The sequence below is a fragment of the Homalodisca vitripennis genome, chromosome 1 (genome assembly GCF_021130785.1).
Source record: "Homalodisca vitripennis isolate AUS2020 chromosome 1, UT_GWSS_2.1, whole genome shotgun sequence".
Classification (NCBI taxonomy): Eukaryota; Metazoa; Arthropoda; class Insecta; order Hemiptera; family Cicadellidae; genus Homalodisca; species Homalodisca vitripennis.
The window spans coordinates 59,667,577-59,689,383 of NC_060207.1; the positions used below are offsets into that span (position 1 = coordinate 59,667,577).

The 21,807-nt window shown below is 32.6% G+C and overlaps 1 protein-coding gene across 2 annotated transcripts in view; it reads left to right on the forward strand.

Moving 5' to 3' along the window:
* Positions 1-21,807, forward strand: part of LOC124362643 (dual specificity testis-specific protein kinase 2) — a 74,712-nt gene that overhangs the window by 20,266 nt on the left and 32,639 nt on the right. For both annotated transcript variants that reach the window (XM_046817331.1, XM_046817340.1), the window contains exons 3-4: positions 10,925-11,046; positions 16,664-16,712. In XM_046817331.1, coding sequence (XP_046673287.1) covers positions 10,925-11,046; positions 16,664-16,712 — 171 coding nt within the window. The remainder of the gene's footprint in view (positions 1-10,924; positions 11,047-16,663; positions 16,713-21,807) is intronic.

Genomic DNA, 21,807 nt, shown 5'->3' on the forward strand with positions numbered 1-21,807 from the left:
TAATTTCTCGTTGTTGGTATGATAATCGGTTTTTAAAATCTGGCTATACTGAGTTTGAGCAGACGTGGAGTTATAGGAAACTGTCAAAAACTGAGTTTTCAGAGGATTTAAAAAAATCGTTGCTCCTTTGATTTTTGTTGCCGACAAATTTTTTCTTCAATTTTGTTTTCAGGAAAAAAAAATGAACATACCTTTCCATGGTCACGTTAATGTAAATTGATACCAAATAATCTAATTCATTTTAAATATTATTTAACACGTTCGCTGCGGCTGACTACCCAGGTAGTCATGTGTCGCTCGCCAAAACTGCAGCTGACTACCCGGGTAGCCACAGTATCAACAATGTAGAGCTCCAGGTTATGAGCTGGTACATGCTGAAACCTAGTGACAGCAGCCTGAAACTTCACAAGCTCGTTATAAATGAAGTATATTATTATTCTGAACTCTAAGTCCTTTCTCAAGGCAACCTTGGTGACTATCTAGGTAGGCACAGTGTAGTTAACAATATTGTGACTGTTTCGTGCTGCTATCTTTGTATACATTGTAGAAACAAGTTCCTTATTCGGTATTCCTTTGCTCATGTGTTCCTTATGAAACACGAACTGGTGGGGAACGTTTTATGTGTAATGTTTAGTTGGTGCAAGAAACGTGATAGTGCAAAATTGTATTCTTTACGAATCGTTACAAATTCCACAGTTATTGTTGTGTGCGTACAAGAAGTATTTTGTTTGTGAATTCAACCAGTATTTTGTGTGTGCATTTTTACAATGAATGCAGTTCCGGGTCCAAGAGGCTTGTGTAATCGTTCGGGGCCATTTTCAGACAGTGAATCAGAGGTTATGTCTTCAGATATTAAAGAATTTGAGTCATCTAGCGACGACTGCGATTACGATGCAGCTCCTCCTGATTGGTCATTACATACTAGTGGATTGAGGAGAATAGATACTCAAAAAGATCAAGGCCTGTTGATTGATGTGCCAAATGAGGGAAAGCCAATAGATTTTTTTTATTTATTGTTTGATGTTATCTTACTCGAAAATATTGTGAGGTTTACCAACCAGTACGCATTTACCGTGTTTTTCTCCCCAGGTCTTACTCCTAACTTTAGCATCTCCAAGTGGAAAGACTTGACAATCGATGAACTGAAAACTTTCATTGGTTTAATACTTCACACTGGCACAGTGAAGCTACCAAGGCTTCAAGACTATTGGAAAACCCATTACCTTTTCATTCTGCTATGCTTTCCACAGTTGGTGATATATGACAGTTGCTTTCCATGAGCCGTGATAGGTTTCTAGGCTTCTTACGTTGCTTGTACTTTTTTACCCCCAACAACCAAGCAACCAACAATGATCGATTACAAAAGGTTCGACTTTTGATTGATTATTTCAATCAAAAAATGAAGGATATTTACTATCCGCAAAAAGAACTGTCACTAGATGAGTGTGTGGTGCTATGGCGGAGGCGACTGTATTTTCGCCAGTACATTAAAGGGAAACGAAATAAATAGGAATATAATTATACACCTTGACAGAACCACATGGCCTAATTTTAAAATTTCTTGTGTACTGTGGAGTCACAGATGAGGTTGGTGGTAAAGGCCATACAGCAAATGTTGTTTTGAGTCTAATGGAGGGTAGATTTAATATTGGCCACTCCATTTATACGGATAAATATTATAACAGCTTCGCCCTTGCAGCCAAACTGTTGCAAATGGGTACTTATTGTACTGGCACACTGAGATCAAATAGAAAACATATTCCATATGAAGTAAAATCGGCTAAACTGTCTAAAGGGGAAACGGTTGAGAGATATGCTAATGAAGTAATGATAGGGAAATGGAAGGACAAGAGGCAGGTCCTATATATTTCAACGGAGTACGAAAATGAAATGGTGACTTATATAAATGCCAAGAATGTAGAAAAGGAAAAGCCCCTGCCTATAATAAAATATAATGCTTTCATGAAGGGGATCGACAGATCTAACCAATTGATGGCCTATTATCCATCAGAAAGCAAATCCCTCCGTTGGTATAAGAACATTTTCGTGCACTTCCTACAGATGATTAACTAACGCACACCAGCTCCATAACATGCATACTCCCAACCCAAGAGCTAAGAAAATGTCAATGTATGAATTCAGAATGCAAGTCATAGAAATTTTACTTCCGAAGAAGGAAGAACCATTGCGTCTTCCAAGAAATCTTGAGCACACACCTTCACTACGTGGACCTCGAAGTGAGGGAAACAGAACCAACATGAACAAAACCAAAGTGAAGAGATGTCGAGTCTGTTTCAGGGAGGGCAAAAGGTCACAAACACAATATGTCTGTAAAGCTTGTGTCGATGAACCAGGCCTATGCATTGTAAAATGCTTTGATTCCTACCACAAGAGAGAATAACCTTGGAGGGAGAAAAGGGAGGAGGGAGGGGATGTACATATTGTAAATAGTGTTTTGTGTGACTATTACACGTTTTTATCTAGTGTAAATGTAAGGGGAGGAGGAAGGTGCTGTGAGTAGTTATGTGTAATGTGCCGTGTGCGGCTGACTACCCAGGTAGTCACGGTGAAAAATGGACAAAAACTGACACAACAATGCCCACTACTACGTCCTATGGAGTTTTCTGGTATTTTTGGAGCTTGGCTGATAACAAAAAAATATATATATATACTTTTAAAAATTTGTCGTGACCCGGGCGTGGCTGACTACCCGGGTAGTCACAATCATTGCGCATGCACAGATACCTATTTTCATATAAAATACCATTTTTTAGTCAAATTGAACAAGAATTACGCATTTACAATAAAAATTACGAGATCAAATTTTGCCGCATATCGGGTACATCATTGAACCGTTTTGCCACAGCGAACGTGTTAAACACTGTTATGTAACCAACTTTAATGACCAAAGTTATGAATGTTTTCACATAAGTTACTTTAAACTGGTGGGCTTCCTTGACATTGTGATATTGCATTTTAATAGTGGCTTATAGAAAACAAAGAAATGAACACTAACATGCCTCAACGATTCATTGTCTCCCTGGCTACAGTCCTAAAAGCAAGACTGGTATAACTCAAAACTTTAATAACGATTATTTTGGAATGTTGCATAACCTTAATAAGGATTTCCCCCTTATACTGAAAGTACATAAGAAGTAGGTTGGACTTCCCCCTAGGTCGTATTAGGCTTTTCAGTCCTACTTATGTGTATATTTTCTTCATCAGGACAAGGCAAACTCAACTATGTCAACACGATTTTGACCAAAATTGATTTCCGAGAACTAGATAATTGAACATATATAGTATTTTGATCGAGGCAATATGGCAAGCTAAACTCTGACATAGTAGGTAAGTGAATTTAAACGGTCTTAAGTAGGCACTTTTTAACCGAAGTAGGCATCTTCATAAGTATATATATTTTTTCTTCGTCAGAACAACAAGGCAAACTCTATTTTGACTGAAGTAAGTTTCCGAGATTTGTGTTTTCTTGATCGGGATGACAAGGCAGATTCAGCTGTGACGTTATGTAGATAATTAATTAGAACCAGAAATGCTCCTACTGTGCCAAACATGATATAATAATTAAGTTAAACTCTGATACTATTTAGCATGAACTTAAATAATATCTACCTGATGTATGCCTACTTACGTTTTAAACATTTTATATGACTCCCATCATATTACATCATGATTGCTTTTACTAAGTAATATAAGGACTTCAGTTCTAAAGATTGTGTGCAAAGCCGCGGTAACAGCTAGTTTATAATAAAAAGAACTATGTAATTTATGGACTGTTGTTTTTCTCTTAAGACTTGTAATATTGAACTGTTCAGATATTTTTAGCTGTACATTGTTTTTTTTTAACTTATAGGCTATATTTATTTATAGAAACACTAAAAGATAAATAAATGCAGACTTTGCAGTAAAAATCTATGTCCATGGTGGAAATTGTAATTACATTAAAATTCAGGCCTCCTTCCAATCCTCCTTCTCCCATCCACCTGAGTCTTAAACATTAAAATAGCAAATTACCCCATAGGACAAATGAAATTAAAGGGAATAAGAAACTTGAAAAAGTTTAATGTGATAACTTCTTTAACTCTAGATCTTGCGATATATTTTTTCCTGTGTTGGCAAGTTTTTTTTTTCTGAGATGCAGATTTCATTATACTGCTGTGATATAGGCTTTATTGTTGTATTTTATGAATATATTTGTTATATATGGTTTTTGCAGCAAAACTTTGGTTATGTTATGAAAGAAAATCAAATTTTCCCATAAACAAAATAACAATATAGACTAGTTGGTGTTATAAAATTTCAAATTTAGGGTTTCCTACTTCCTACCAAAGAATGTTTTAGCTTAAATTAAGGTGGCCAAAATATATCTATAAGTTAGATATTGTAAAACATTTAATACAAAATAATGCTGTACTACAAATTATAAAAACATTAAAATCACAAAAAATACAAGACTTTATAAAAATAGGGACATCATTTATTACTGAAAATTTAAGGACTTTGACATTAGGATTCCTGCACACTGGCCCAAAATAGTTCAGTTAGGTGATTGTTGTTTTTAATTTTGTAACTATGAGATAATTGAATTTTATAGCTATAAGTAAATATGTTTTGTTTGTGCCTTAAAACCCTAATACTACATCCAATGTATAAAAAATATTTACTGTATTTCAAAAATTGTAAAGGTGTATTATTAAAACAAAATGTAGAGATGTGTTAATTGTAGTTTTTAATTAGTTCTCTCAGTTTAAGGATTAAATGTTCTTTTATCTTTCTAACAATATTTGTGGAAAAATCAATGTTTAATGATGTTTAGTACAGGCACATGAATAAAAGTTTTATGAAGTAACAATATGGCTGAGTTAGGCAGAGAGGCAGAAGAAAAGTGACAGGCATTGCTTCCACAGATAATCTTAATTAGGCCTATTGCTTTCTCTCTGCTGTGAGTGTGTGAACTGCTGAGACTTTCCCGTATTATTATAGTCGGTTAAAACAAGAGTGAAAGTTGCATCAGTCTGCAGACAGCTCTGCTCTGGTCGATGGACATCAGTAACAATGCTGTCTTGTCTCATCACATCATTTCATAATAATACATTTTTATTTTTCACTTTAGTCATTTTCCTTATCCAAATCCTTGTAGGTATATAAAATTACTTGGATGGATACATATGAAGAAATTATTTATAAATTTATAAAACATAGAAACAAAAACCATTCCCAATAAAGCAAATACAGATAAACAGAAAAAGTATTGTAACAAAAAATATTAATAGAACTAACATTTACAGACAAGTGTATTTCCACTAAAACTCATAGTAATAAAAATCACGATCATTATTGCCAATGCACTATAAAATACAATGTTTCAATTAATTCTATCAATAGTTTAATATAGACTTAGGTTATAACATGAAGAAAAAGTTCAATTATCACTGTTATAATTATTATAATACATATAAAATATGTACATTTATACATACATACGCATAACACTAATTGGTCAATGTAATAACATTTAATTTACTATAGACTAATTAGAAATTTATATTGGGTAAACAAAAGAATTCATATGAATTATAGAAAGGGTTTTCCTGTAGCCAATTAAACAAGTCTTTTTAAACAAATTTTTAAAGCCAATTATACTTTTGGTATGAGACAAACATTATTAAAGTCTATGTTTTAGCTGAAAAAAAAAGTTTGCAATAGTGAAAATCCCTTGGTATTTTAGAAAAAAAAAAAAAACTGGTAGTTCCAGTGTTAGTATTAATGTTGTAGTGAATTGTTGTATTATTGTGTATGTTGATTAATGGTTTTAAATATTTTGTTAATTAATGTAAAACATATAAAAGACAGATATATTTAAATTGAATTTGACATATTGTATCAAAATTAAGATGCTGTTTGCAAAGCAAGTAAATGAAATCCAGTAGTTAAACAAAGTTTAATTTTCACAATGCCATTAAAAGAGGTTTCGTTAAACATGGTTTTTTTATTTTTTTCAATAACTTAGAGGAATTTTTCGATTTATCAAAAAATGTATGTAATATTTGTAGACATAAAAATTATTTTTAATTGTCACAAATATTACATATATATGCATATTTAGGTTTAAACAACTATTTACAGTTTGGCTGTTAAAAAAGCTATAAAAATATTTTACTTTACATTAAACACATTTGCATATACACATGTTGGTGGTCCGTATTGGATTGTATGTTCTTCATTCATTTCAAAACTTTTAAATTAATAATGTATTAATGTAATAAACTCTAATTATTGAATGGTTTGATTTTCAAAATAATTAGACAGATTTGTAGCCACAATATATACTTAAATAAAGTTCATTTCTTGAAAATCCCACTTTCACTAATCTCAAGAGCAAACTTACGAGGGCGGTTTGATAAAACTATGAAAATTTCAAGCAATAGCATCGCTGGTGGATATTGAGACTATCTTTCTGGTAGATAGAACTGTCTTTTAGGAAGAATACTCAACAATTTTCATATGTGATGGATTATCAATTTTTGTTAAGCGTTGTTTTGAGCAGTATACATGGATTAATTTCTGTGTAATGGTTAAACAAGAGTTTTGTGTTGATAAAACAGTACTTTCTGAAGGACTAATTATCATATCAGGTGACTAGTGAGAAGCTAGCTTATTATGGTGAATCTGCTCCTTTGATGAGAATGCTTTACAAGTAGTTTCAAAATTTTCTTTAATGTTCCTGAATGCTCTTGACACATTGTCCAGATTACCAATTGAGAAATAATTGATAAAATACACGATCTGACGATGGATGGTAAAAGAGTGAATGTACTTAAGATTGCTATTGTTGTGGGTATCTCAATTAAACAAGTACTTTTCTGCACCAGCATTTGAGTATGAAAGTGTGAAAATGTTGCAACCTGACAGTTGATAAAGAAATGTGTGAATTGTTCCAAGGACAATTTTAGCTGTTTTAGCGGAATTATGACACTATATATTTATATAAAATTTAGATCCAATCCACTATTACACGCTTCAAACCAAACATCACTCCAAACAACTTGTATCAGAAGGGAAGGTGTACCAAGAAATAATTTCTGTTTACTAATTTGAATATAACTTAACAGTTAAATGTGCATATTAACACACAAGAGGCTACATCCATGGCCTTTTGCCACAATTTTTTAAATTCTGTAGTAGTATTATTATAACTAACAATATCAGCAGTGTGGGTACTCATCTGATTTCTTCTCAAATTTCTTTACAAAACCTTGACATATGTTAGTCTTTTATTCACTTTGTTTTCAAAATAATAAATATGCTTTTGTCTCCTGGACCCACTTTGGCAATATTCCATGATATATTGCCAAATGTACACATATAAACATGTGTACATTTATAAAAACAATAACTCTACAATAAATGCAAGTTACACTTTGTATCTAGATCTTTTAATAGATCTATTTTCTTTTGAAGTAGAAATTTTTATTTACATGCTTAAAAAAGTACAATCAGCAATTATTTACATGCAACCTCCTGTGTGCTATAAATTTTTAGCAAGTTGTATGATATTTGTAATATGTTTTTGTTGACAGTTTTATGTGCAGATCATTTAAAGTAGTATATTGTGAGACGCTTTTGTGAAGGTTTCGTACTGCAGGAAAGTAACAAATTAAGCATGAGTAAAATGCCTTCACGCGAATCTCTCGTGTATAGAAAATGGTCCAACATCTCATGTGTTAACATCCTTATTGGAATTATAAAAAAATTTAGTTACTAGAAAAATGTTGGTGGCTGGTTCACAAAAAGGTTTCATGACAATTCACCAACTAGTTCATTCTTCAGTGGGGTTTGTGGTCACTAAATTGAACAGTGTGGGTTTCCTACTCATTCCACGTTCCCCTTACAGATTTGGTTTTCTCAGAATAATGTCTGGTCCCTAATATGAAAAACTGATAATAGGGAAGAGATTTTATTATAATGAGGGTATAATTGCTGAAATCAGTGTCTTTATGGAATTAGATAACTCTTACTATTTAGATGGTATACAAAAACTGGAATAGCATTAGACTAATTGTATAATCCTAAGAATATTAGGATGAAAAATAAATATTGTTTATCAAGATAAAGTAAGTACGTTTTATTTTTGCATGAACTTGTCAAACTGCCTTCGTATATCATTTATAAAATTAAGCAATTGCTAGCCAAATATTAGCATATGGAATTGCTTTTTAACACATACATGGAGAATGAAGATCCATATAAGTGTTACTTGAATTTAACTAGAGACAAACACACTATATATTCCATTTGAGTCACTGAAGTTCACTGACTTCTACATTCACAATACTGTAGCTGGCTTATATAAAGAACCAAATCGTAGTGGCCTATTTTGAAGCCTCAATATTGTATATCAGTCTGAGGTTATATCTATTGCATATTTGGTTCACTTGGTCTCTGGGTTAATCAATGTGTTATAAATAAATATTGATACAACTAATCAAGAGATTTTAAGAGAACAACTTGAAAATGTCAGCTGTATCTTAAGTACATTAGATAAAGATCTGTCTGAAGCTCGTGAAGAGATTAAACATTTACGGAATCAAAAAAGAAGCCTAGAAACAATACCACTGAAAAAAAATTTTAAGCTTTAAAAATATATAAACAAAAAAAAGGAAAACTGACTCGTATTTTATCACTGTCCCACATAAGAGATCACAGCGCCACCAGATTAGCTTACCTTTTTTTTCTCTACACTGATCAATAGCAACATATCAATAGCTAAGCATTCAACATTAAAAACAACCCAAGAAAAACTAAATTCTTGTGTATTTCTTGGAAAATCCAAACAACTAGCTAACACCTCCTATTCAACATACAATACAAAAGTTTTGTTTGTAACAATTCTTATCAAGTGTTAACACCGGTGGACAACGAGGAGGAATACAAAAGCAAAGAATATCAAAAGAAGAGAGCAAGAGGAAAACAAAATGTTAATATGCACAGATAGCCATAGTAAGAGACTTGGCCTGGTATCTAAGGCAGAAATTGAGGAACTGAAACAAAAACTCCAAGAAATTTGCACCCGTCGGTTTTGTGAATTCAGGTGGCAAGAACGAATCGTGAATATGAAAGATACATTGAAGAAGAACTAACACAAAATCTAGATGTTCTGATCATTATGTGACGCACAAATGATGTGTCAAGAATGAGGCAAACAAGGCTCTTTCAGGTATTAAAATAGTACTGGTGGATATCCCAAACAGGCATGATTTATTAGAATGGTCTTGTATTAATCTTGAGATAAGAAAAACAAATAATGCTCTAAAAATCATGAGCAGAGACTACTCAAACATGACCTTTGTGGAATCGAGTAGTGCAGAATGACATTTGCATACTGCTCATGGAATGCATTTCAATCCGAATGGCAAACGGCGGCTGGCAGAGAGGATCTGCAAAGCACTGGATGTGGGGCGACTGTCAACCTGCAAGTGTAGTTACACCTGCGGGAAACAATCAGCTGACGTCAGTAGCAAATCACCATCAGTCATCACAGATGACTACAGGCTCTTGAAAGTGTTTCATCTCAACATTTAGTCCTTGAGAAGTAAACTGTTTTCCTTTAGAACTAACATTAGATAAGTTAAATTATGATGTCACAGCCTTAAATGAACATGGTTGCAACAAGATGAAAGTTTATTATATGTTCCTACTGGTTACAAAATAGCCGACATGTATTGTAGATATCTTTCCCTAACTAGAGGGGGTTCTTTTACATTTGTGAAGGATGGTATTGAGTTTGAAAATTTAAATGTAAATAGTTTTTTTATCGAGAAAGTGTTTGAAACTACTACAGCTAGGGTTAATAATAGTACTGTTATTGCTAGCATCTATCATACTCCTGACGATGTATGTTTGTTCCTTTATCCATGTGATTATTTTATTAAATTTTGCAAAAAATAAAACATAAGGGCCAATTAATAATATGTGGTGATTTTAATATTGATTTCAATAAAAATACTAATCAAGCTGAAAATGTTCTTAATTTATTGAGATCTTATGATTTATTTTGTCTCAATTCACATTTGACTTTATAGAAAGAATGCATGTCTGGATAATGTTATCACTAACCATGGAGGAGAGAACAGGGATTGTGTTATATATCAGCCAAACTTATGAGAACATGCATATCAGTGTTGTCAAAATGTATTGACAGTAGTGGTGTCAAGAATAAAAATGTTTACTCTAGTAGTACTGTTAGAAACCTAAGGTTAGATAATATTAATTATTTTAAGGGTGAATTAATTAAGAATGAATATGAATTAATTAAGAATGATCTTTTATCATCATATTTTACCTGTAGAAACAGATGGTTGTTCAAGATAATGATAAGTATAGCTTTAACTAAATTAAATATGGAGTGCCTCAAGGCTCAGTACTTGGCCCGTTTCTTTTTACTAAAGCAGTCAATGACTTTTCCTGTAATGTTCCATATAAATCTATCCTTTATGCTGACGATACCACACAAATTACAATCTGATGATGATGTTTTTGGTGAGGCTGAAGAATTTGACATTTTATGAGCTCCCAATTGTTAAGAATACAAGGCACGTTATTATTGTTACTATAGTGAAAATTTAAACTTCGAAACTTTGCAATGATTAAATTGAGAACTAGCTTTAATGTTAGTTCATAAATCAATGTTTGAACTATATGAATAGAAATACAGCAATTATGAAATGGGAACAAATGTGATGGCATAAACCTCTTTTTTATATAAAAGAATTAGATTGGAAACAGATGAAGTAAAAAAATTAACTAAAAAATATTTGAACAAAAGAACATTATGTTTTAAGTATACATGTATTTACTTTCACAGTAGTACTATATGCTGATATATTTGTTTAATATACATGTGTAGGTGACGCACAGGGTGACTGGCCAAGTCATGGTCCTCAAAATGAACTTACTTCGTTCCAATAGACACAATATGCTCAAAGAAGTCCAGCTCATGAACCAGTTGTGCCACAAAAATATTTTAGGGTAAGTGAATGGAATATTTAATAGTAATTCTCCACCATAGCTAAAAACACTATGATTATACATATGACTTGACTCCTCAGGGTAGTCTTTGTATACTGACAAAAGGCCTTCTATTACTTTCAGCATACATGTAGAGTAGTGGACACCTCCACCACTGCAGCTGAAAGTATGTAATAATTCAGTCCAAGTGCTCACATTTATTATAATAGAAGAGATGTAAGCCAAGCATATCAGGGCTACACAGTTCCACACTTCTTTTATCAAAAGATTTTTATTCTGGTGCCATTTAAAACCTTTTTGAGATAAAAAAATCATGTATGGCTAAAAAAAACCATTTAAATGGAGATAAGAATGACATTTATATGTAACTTTCAAATTTTTATTATTGGACTGAATGAAACATAAGTTATTTATTCGGTTTTCATATTCATATTTGGAACTACAGATTAGGGTGTAAATTTCAACTTTTCCCAGCTTTATAATAATCTTAAAAGCCTTAATTTTTTGGGTTTAGATTAAGGTTCTCATCCAACAAAACTGGATCTATAGGGAGTGATCACTTTCAATTTGGTCCAATTTTCACAATTTCATTCTATTTTTATCCAAGGTTAGTGAACTATTTCTGAATATCTATCTGACCCTCAAATTTCTTATTCAACATTATATTGCAATCTCATTCTCACATACATATATATATATATATATATATATATATATATATATATATATATATATATATATATGTGTGTGTGTGTGTGTATGTATATATGTATATATACAGTATATATGCACTTTATATCAACTTATTCGATTTTTAATGCATGTCTGTGAACATGATAAAATAGTTTTCACCTAATTCCTACCAAACTAGGAATAATGAATAGAACTTAGAACGTATGCCTGAGATAGGTTCATAACCAGTCCTACCCAACTAAAAGTTTGAAGATGGTGCACATTTTAGATTTGTTTGAAAGTTTTTATCTATGTTATAATCAATAACTTGTTGAACAAAACACTCTGTAATATTTTTGAAGTTCGCATTAAATGTAAAATTTGTGTAAATAAATTGACTATAGTAACATAGCAAAATGAAATCATTCAGTGTTGTTAAAGTGCTAGTTAGTTAAAAAAAATATAATGTGGCACTTCAGATAAAAGCGTTTTATGCAATAGAAGAACGTGAGTATTATATGACATTATAAGGCATTTTTATTTTCCAACATTTTCACTATATTAACCAGTTTAACTCCTTTCAAAACTACAAGAATTTATAATTTAAGTTTGAAAGATTGCAGAAGAAATTTACAAATTTAACTGCTTATACAAATTACGTTAACCTTTGCAAACTGAAATTTTTGGATGATAATGATAGCTAAATATATAAATTACTTTTCTCCAGATTAAACTGGGAGGGATATTTGTATTATAACATCTAAATAATGTACAAGTGATCCATGAAATAAGGTATTTTTTATAGTAGTTATACTAGTACTTCATCTGTAAAATTGTGCTATCCTTAGTTACAAGTATTACCAAAAACTCAATCTATAAAGTGGATATACTGGTACAAAAAAGTATGGAAGAGTTTAAATGAATAGCCTACTTTATTGTGGTTTTCCGTATTTTTGTTCTGAATAAATTATTAGGAAGATATAATTTATTGGTGTATTCATGTCCTGAAGTAAGCACAACCAGCAATAAGCATATCTTTGGTGACCGGCCTGGCCGATCTTGACCCAGATGGCCATATGGTCACTGCATGATTCACTGGTTGACCCTGTTGTTGCCATCTGCACCATCCTGGCTGAAGGCAGCTCAGACACATGGTGAACTGCATGAAATTTACTTTTCCTAGATCTTATAACCTCATGTCATCTGGCACAACAAATGCTTTCCATTAATACTTATACATTTGGATAATTTTTTTACATATTTTAATTTTAAAGTCCTCTGTAGGTGTGTTAAAAAATATTTTTGTTATTTTAATCAAACTTTTAGATACTATTTTTGCTTCCTTAAAAGTATTTGTTACTTTGAAACTATAATTCTTTCTGGAAACAACATCAATATCAAAATTTATGCTTTAGACATTATTCTTATATTTTAAAGTTTTTTTTACTCTTCATAACTTATTTTTAGTTATTCTTTATTTTCGTAGGTGATTTATTTAAAATAAAATTTTCTTACATACTTTTTCATAAATTATTTTACCATTACTACTGCTTTGAAATTTGTAGTAACCAAAATAAAAATGCTTTAGGTATTCATCCGTTGATATTCTTTTGGTAACTAAGAAATATTTTTGTTTGTAAAATAAAAACAATAGTCATTTTTACGTATATAAATCTTTTAGAAAACATTTTTCTATTGTTTGTAACTTAGTATTTTTAATTAACTCATCAAATAATCTAAGTTTTCTTAACTTTTAAAGTGCAGATATTAACATTATGATGTTAACTCTCCAACTGGCAATGCTAAATGCTTGCACAATTTTTACCAATAACTAACTACACTGAGTTATAATATAGTCGTTAGATATTTCACTTATCACAACACTAAAAAAAGTAATTTACAATAAAACCACACCACCTATTTAATTATTATCGCAACATAAACACTGGGTACACTACTTGTAATGGCCGTGGGCTGATTCAGACAGAAATAATGGCCGAGAAACAGGAACTACAATTTAGCAGCTGTTAGAATTCTTGAGTCCAAATTTAGATTAACATACATTAAAATAGAGTTTTTTTTTGTTACTATTATTGAAGTAGATTTCTAAAATATATCATTGTGCCAAATATTTCCATATTTAATTTTTTTTATTGACAGATTATGAATGACCTTGTAATTCTCTTTCTAATAGTGCCTATTGAATCTGCTCACAAACGATACTTTCCAAATAACTACTTGGTGAACAAAGGTTATTTTTAGTAAAGTTGTTTATTTTCACCATGACTGCAGCTTCTTGCAAAATATTTACAAATTTTGAGCAACTGATATGTTTATATATTTAGCATATTTAAGATTGCACACATTATAAAAACTGTATTTTTTACGATACCGACTTATTGGTATGTACATTTATAATTTTTTCCATTGTTTAGCACATTAAATTGAATTTTTAAATAAAGTGACATTAGGTCAGAAATAACTGACCTTGCCACTGGTAATTGACATATAAGGTCAGAGAATTCCGATCTTGCCACTCGGAGCATTAAGAGATCACAACATCGAGTGAGTTGTCTGTCATCAGGTACCGCCACGCACTAGAGTATTCTAGGTATTACCAGTCAAGCTATGTTCTTTATAAAACGGTTTATAAATACTATTCGGATTTCATCCGGACATTCCATCTTATTGATTCCTGCATTGGTTTTTAATTGAAAGACACAAGGAGTTTACACAAAAGCGATTTTCTCTTGTGATTTTACTTATGGTAATCTCTTATCTATTACTCATGCTGGATTCCTGATATCTGCAGTTCAAGTTAATATATGGTGGTATAATTAATTATTGACCTCTTAATTTGGTTCAGTTTAAAGAAAGTTACAATAGGTCGTTCAACTTGACTTCTAATTATTTACAGTTTACCTATATTCAAAGGTAGGTGTGTGTGTGTGTGTGTGTGTGTGTGCGTGCGTGCGTGCGTGCGTGTGTGCATGTGTGTGTGTATTATGATTGGAAAATCCACTTTAGGGACTCTGCAGTAATGTGGGACTTAACTCAGAGTTTTGTAGTGCAAGTGTAGAGCAGTACTTAAATCCTATGGGAGGTTTGCTAATTGGCAGTCGATCTACGTAATGTAGAACCCATCCACTAAAAACCTGCCCACTTCACCACGCAGAACTGCTGTCAGACATTACTTTGCATAGGGCAGGTTGGCTATTAGCCTACTCCGGTTGCCTCATGTTTGTGGCTTCCTCCTTGCTCTATCCTCGAACCTGAGCTTCTTCACAACTCTTGCAGTCATTTCGGCTGCTATTCTCCAGTTTTCTTCACTAAACAGCATCAGGTTAACACTTTTGTCTGCAGCTTATTATATCTGGAATTGACTGTCCATTTCCTCCTTCTCGGTGGCGAAGCAAGGGTAGTCGAAGAAGACGTGCTCTGTTGTCTCCGTGACCTCTACACGCTGAGCATAGTGGTGACGTATCTAGCTCGAACTTCTCCAGGTACCATCTGAAACACCCCCTTGCTCTGTAAGGAGCTGAGTAAGGTATCCTCATGCTTCCTCAAAGTCCAGGTACGATGTTTGGGATGAGTCTGTAAGTCCATCTGCCATTCATTGATAAATTCCAGTGGTTATGCCGCATCTCCACGATCTTCTTCTTTTCCTCATCCATAATGGCTGCTCTTGTGTATTCTGAGGGAGCACGTGTCCTCCCTCGATCCTCCACCCAAACGTTTAATAAGCTACCACACAAGCTGCATCCCTGGACACTGTGCGGTAGGCACAAACGACTCGCAAGGTGAGTTTTCCCTGGACCCTGATTAGCATACAGGCGTAGATAGCAACAAGCATTCGTGAAGCCCAGATTAGTGCAGCGTACAGCATAATAGAGCTGCTGATCGAAGAAAGCAGTCATCTCCTGCTCAGTCTAGATCCTCCAGTGTTGGGCATGATGCTTGAAAGGGCATTTGCTACTCTAGCTGCAAATAATATATATATATATATATATATGTATACTTTACTATGTGCTGCCACGATAATGCCCCTGATGCCGCAGCCACCATATTCCCCAGATGTAGCCCTCTGTGACTTCTTCTTGTTCCCGAAATTGAAGAGGCCCATGAAAGAATGACGCTATGCTACGATAAACGAGATAAAGACGGCATCGAAGGAAGAGCTGAACAAGATCATAATGGGGATTACGTTGAAGGCGACACAATTAAGATTGATGAATAAATAAATAATTTTTGAAAAAAAAAACAAAAATTGCGATGTTGTTTGAACAGGTCTTGTACCGTTCCATAGGCTTGATGTCCTTTTAATAAAGAAACAAATTTCTAACCTACTATTTAAAACACTCATAAACTTTTATCATTAAATACACTTTACCAAAAAGTACAGAATTTAGTGAAATTAATGAAGAATATTTGGGTATTTTTCTGAGTAAAATTATCCTGAATATTGGTTAGAAAATGTATAAGAAACTGATTTTTAGGCATGTTTCTGCAAAATAATTCTGAAAGTTTTAGTAGATCCTCGCAAAAATATTGTTTGGTTTTGTATGGATATTATAAAAAAAATGACGTCAGTCAAAAGTATTAACTATTCCTTCTTTTAAGTTTGTAAATAATAATATTAAATAATTGCAACGATTGCATATCCTTTTGTCCAATGGCATTAAAGTTGTAATTTTCTTTCCTGTTCGTACATGAATTTAGCCATTGCATTTGGTAAAAAATAAGTAAAGATGCCTTATTTTACCAGGCAAAGTTAGGGCTAAGAAGCCCTCCCTAACACTTAACCTGATAAGCAATTGATAAATGGATTACAAGTTAATATATGTTATTTGTAGTAGCAATTTATATTGATGTAGCCTTTTTCACTCATGAATGAATATGTAACTTCATATTTAAAAAAATGTAATTTTCATTTTTTTTGTTTCAGTTTTATGGGAGTCTGTGTTCACGAAGGTCAATTGCATGCTTTAACGGAGGTAAACTATCAATTTAATATTTTTTAATCCTGTGTAATATTTTTTTATTTAAGATTTACTAAGTATACCTTTATCTTATGTGTCCTAGATATTTGTTTTAATAAACTTCCTTCTAGTGGTCTCCAAGTTAATTTAGTCCATGTTAAGTCATAGATTTTATATGTGATTCAGAGAAAACATTAATTTGCAAGTAGTTAGTTTTGTTTTGTGGTTTTTAAAATAATTAGATAGTAAATAAATAATATATTTACAAAGTTATGTAAAGAAATGTACCCTTTTTTTATTAAATAAAATAAAATTTCGAAAAGACAACTGCCAATTAACTGAAGTAATTAAAGAGATCATAACTGCTAATTAATCCAAGGGTAACTAGAAATAAAGCCTACAGTCACGGCCACCAAATAAGGTGGGTGGGTGGATTTGCGCTGCTGCCACATATGGGACCGGTGAAGCGGAGGAAGGTCGAGAATCGTTCGCTCTCAGGCACAAATTGGCAACGCTGTGTGCACATTGTTGCCTAGTCCAAGCGTCGTGCCGACGCTGCAGCTTCCACACGCCACCCTGCCAGTGCCAGTGCCAGTGCCAGTCGTATTCTACTGTCTGACTAGTTAGTGAGTGTAGTTACATACTGAAAAATGGAGAAAGCTGGTAGTTAACGTGAAAATGAAAAAACACCTGTGAAAAGGAGACGATTAGAGGGTATTAAAAAAGTGATTTAAATAGTCAAACTAAATGTGTTGTAGTTAACGTCATGAATTTTCAGAAAGGTTTAGCTGATCCTGGTGTTCTTGGAACAATTAACTTCAAGAAAAGTCAAGAACTTACATCAAAAGTCTGTGGATTAAGTCTCCGTTCTGTTCAACGATGTGTCCAGGAACAAATATTGTCACCAACATGTGATTTCTTGTCTCAAAGAAAACAATATTCACGAGAGAAACAACTGACTGTTTTGAGTGACTTTGATTGTGATCTGGTTCGAAGAACAATTTTGGAGTTTTATGACCAAGGTGAGTTTCCAACAGCTGCAAAAGTGAGAATAAAACTTGAGGAAAAAATTGAATACAAGGGAAGTGTACGATCAACTAGGAAGCTATTGCACACTGTTGGGTTTAAGTTTAAGAAAGCAAACGATGGTCGTAAATTTTTGATGGAAAGACAGGACATTGTGGTTGCACGTGCACAATTTTTAAGGAAAATGAAATCTGTACGGGATGAAAACGTTGATCGCGTGTATCTAGACGAAACATGGGTAAACCAAAGTCACACAAAACATTTTATTTGGCAGCATTCTGACCAAAAGTGGTGGTTTGAAAGTGGCAACAAGGAAAGGTGGTAGATTAATAGTGTGTCATGCAGGAAATTCAAAAGGATTTATTCCACAGTGCAAATGGGTTTTTAGATCTAAAACAACCGGTACAGACCATCATGCTGAAATGAATCATGCATCATTTAAGAGGTGGTTTTGTGAAGATCTTCTACCAAGTTTGGAAGAACCTACAGTCATTGTTATGGACAATGCACCCTACCACTCTGCACAAATTGACAAAGTTCCCTCATCTAACTGGAAGAAAAAATATATACAAGACTGGTTAAATAGAAAAAATATTGATTTTCTTGACAAGGAGACTAAAGCGGAATTACTTGTAAAAGTGATACCTTTTATACAACACAAAAATACGAGCTTGACAAACTAGCGTTGTCATGGGGCCATGAAGTGGTGAGGTTGCCTCCTTACCACTGCCAGTACAACCCGATTGAACTTATCTGGGCACAAGTCAAGTGAGAATTTGCTGCAAGAAATAGTTCTTTCAAATTAGCAGATGTTGAAAAACTCACTTGCTATAGATAACGTCATCGCTGTCGATTGGGAAAATTGTGTGAGACACAGTGAGAATTTGCAGTCTGACGATTGGGCTAAAGAAATTGTTAGAGATGACATAATGGAACCATTTATTATAAACCTTAGAGACAACTCATCAGACAGTGAAAACAGCGACAGTGACTGTGACATTGACAAAGATTAAAAGCAAGTAACTCGGAACCACCAAGTGATCAAATCAACCACGGACTGACATATAATTTCACTGTGATTATGTAATAGTATGTACTAACAATGTCACTTGTTTAATAATAATTACTTAAAAATGTTTCTTTATTATTTCTATTACTCTACGTGTTTAAAATGTTTATATTTAAAATTATTTTGCTAAGGAAGGCAAAACAGATTGTTTTAAGCATGGTTAATTTTATTAAACTTAAAATATTTATTTAATTTTCGCTATGGTTACAGTACATAGTACTATGGTTGAGTAATGATAAAAATAATAGAAAGTAAAGTATTGCTATTAAAAAAAAGTTGAGTAGAAATTGTGTGTATACGCACGGCGCAGGCATCACTCTGCATGTTTGATTTCAATAATTTATGTTTGCACGCATTTCCCAGCAAAGTTAGTAAACTGGGAAAAATTTGTTAGAAAAATTGGAACAAAAATAAAGTTTATACCTTTGTCTAAAACTTTGCTACAGGAAAAATGTTCCTAACCAAAAAATAAAAAACTTCCTCGCTTACTGAATTGTTTAATACACCATGTTAATGAATTAAAATTGGTTTGTAGGTATTTTGTATTTACATACAAAAATTATATACCGTTATCATCAGCGGTCTCTCCTGAAGCCAATAATACGATTTTCATCTTTGTAACTTGTAAGATGTCATCAGAATCTTAGGAGAAAGCAAACAACATCAAGCTCTAAAATGGATACAATTCAGGGATTATTATATTTCACAATGTTTGCACAATCTGGCAACGGCGCAATTCCACCTACCCGCCTAATTTGGTGGACTGTAAGATATAGTTTAAACAAACAAATGTTCTGTAAACATAGATGGAGAAATGTGTTGTTTAGCTGCTAGTTACCATTTTGTACAAAAGGTTATTATATCTACAACTACCAAACTTTGCTCATAGGCTATCACAAGTAAGAGGAAACCTCAACAGAGTAATTGTGTGATTTTCTTTAATATAAAAAAATGACCCCTGTTGAAAATGTGTTTTCAAATAATAAAAATACCATAGTTACAAAAATGTACAAGATACTATTTAGCAATTTTTGTTACAACTCCAACAGTACTTTTTCCAATGAAATCTGTCAACGCATAAAGTAACTACTTTAAAGGTATGCTTGCACAGGTCAGGAGCAACAAAATTATTGTCAGTTACGAGGCATCAGCTCTTTTGACATGTTGCAAAACAAAAACTTTAAAAAATTAAGTTTATTTCTACTGGGTGATTTGCAGGTAAAGCAGTTTGTTCCTATAAATAGTTTTCAATTAATTTAATAAACAATCTGGTACGTTGATACATTAGTATAAAAGATAATTTGGTCCAAATAGTGCATTCTTACTCTTATTTGTAGATATTCGTATTTTTCTTCCGAAATCTAGAGTATCTGTGACCAGTCGTATATGATCAAAGTAAGTAGTCTGTGAAAACAATAAACCTTTTTCTAAAATAAACAATTTATTTTTAATTAGAGAGTAGTTTGAGAGGATTTAAATTTTTGTTATAGAATTATTTGTAGTATTGGATTCATATAAAGGAATAAATGATGGATTTTGTACATCATTACTGATATGAACAATGTGTAACTGAATTTGAGTACGGTTGGATGTAATGGTAATATGATTTGGTAAACTTCATTGGTACTAAAGGAATAGTTGGTTATGTTAACATCTCATCTAAAAGAAGATGTAAATTTGGTAAACTTTTAACCCTCCGGCTGGCGCGCATTTGAGCCTTGACTGGCACCCTGTTTTGAAGCTTCGTGCAGAGTTTTTAATTTTTTATCCTGTACAATTAATTATTGGAGAAAACAAAAAATCTTTATACATCAAATTACTCTGCAGAATATGTTGTACAATATAAACATAATTATAATTTGACTTGCCTAAATAATGGTGGATGTTTGATGGTCAGAACTCAAAACTTTTTTTTTCAAAAAAACACTTTTTTATATTAAGCCATTAAAAAGAACTCAAAATTAATTTTATTTAAAAATCTAAAATATGCATAATGTTCACTTAATTATGCACAAAAAGAAAATACATAGTTATAAACACTTTTATTTACAAATGAAATTACAATTGAAAAAAAACAAGACTATATACAAGCACTAACAGTTGCCGAGTTGCGTCACGCGGAAGTAGTCGGGAGCTTTTAGCGGCCAGTAAAATAACAAATATTCATATATATATAAAATTGAATACATTATTAGAAGGCTTGGGATCTTGTGATTAAAGTGATATAACTTTTATGCGATTCCAGCGGTAATTATCGGAACTATGACGTAATTAGTAGACGATGTTTAATGAGTCGTATATTACGACTCTGCCAGTTCACGGCGGGAAAAAATTAGTCGTAATTTACGACGTTGCCAGCCGGAGGGTTAATAGGTGTTTTCAAATTAGAGATCCAAAACTTTGAGGTTGTTGGCTTTGGATGTAATAATTTTGATTAGTGTACATTGGACTCTGTTGTTTTAAATCTACTAGTTTATTCTGAAGGAATTGACATTTCATGTCCATAAAGGTAGTAAGAGTGTGTATAATATTCACCATGTTATTATTTGTATCTTAGAACTTCTTCGAATTTCAGTGATTTCCATATAAACATTCATCAGAATTGTGTTGTGTGTGGTACAGTTTCTGGTAAGAATTGGGGAAAATCACAGTTAACTCAAATATGGTTTTAAGGGACAGAACCAATACATCATTGTATAAAGAAGGAGGCAATCCTGTTAATGGGTTTTTCGGTTTGACCCCATAGAGTGTAAATCCAAGAGCCCAACACTTACAAATATTACAACTGAGCTGCACTATTTTCAGGGTATGAATTTTGAATTTTTTATGATGAAACTATTTTGATAAGTCAGAATAGGAAGGGACTGTAGATCTGTTTATATTGATGATTAAAGAGAATGTTGATAACTTGTTAACTTAGAAATTACCAAAAGGTTTTATCTTTGTGAAAATGCCAGATGGCTTCAATAATATTTAGAAATAAAACCAGAAAATTGGTCTCATATTATATTTCAA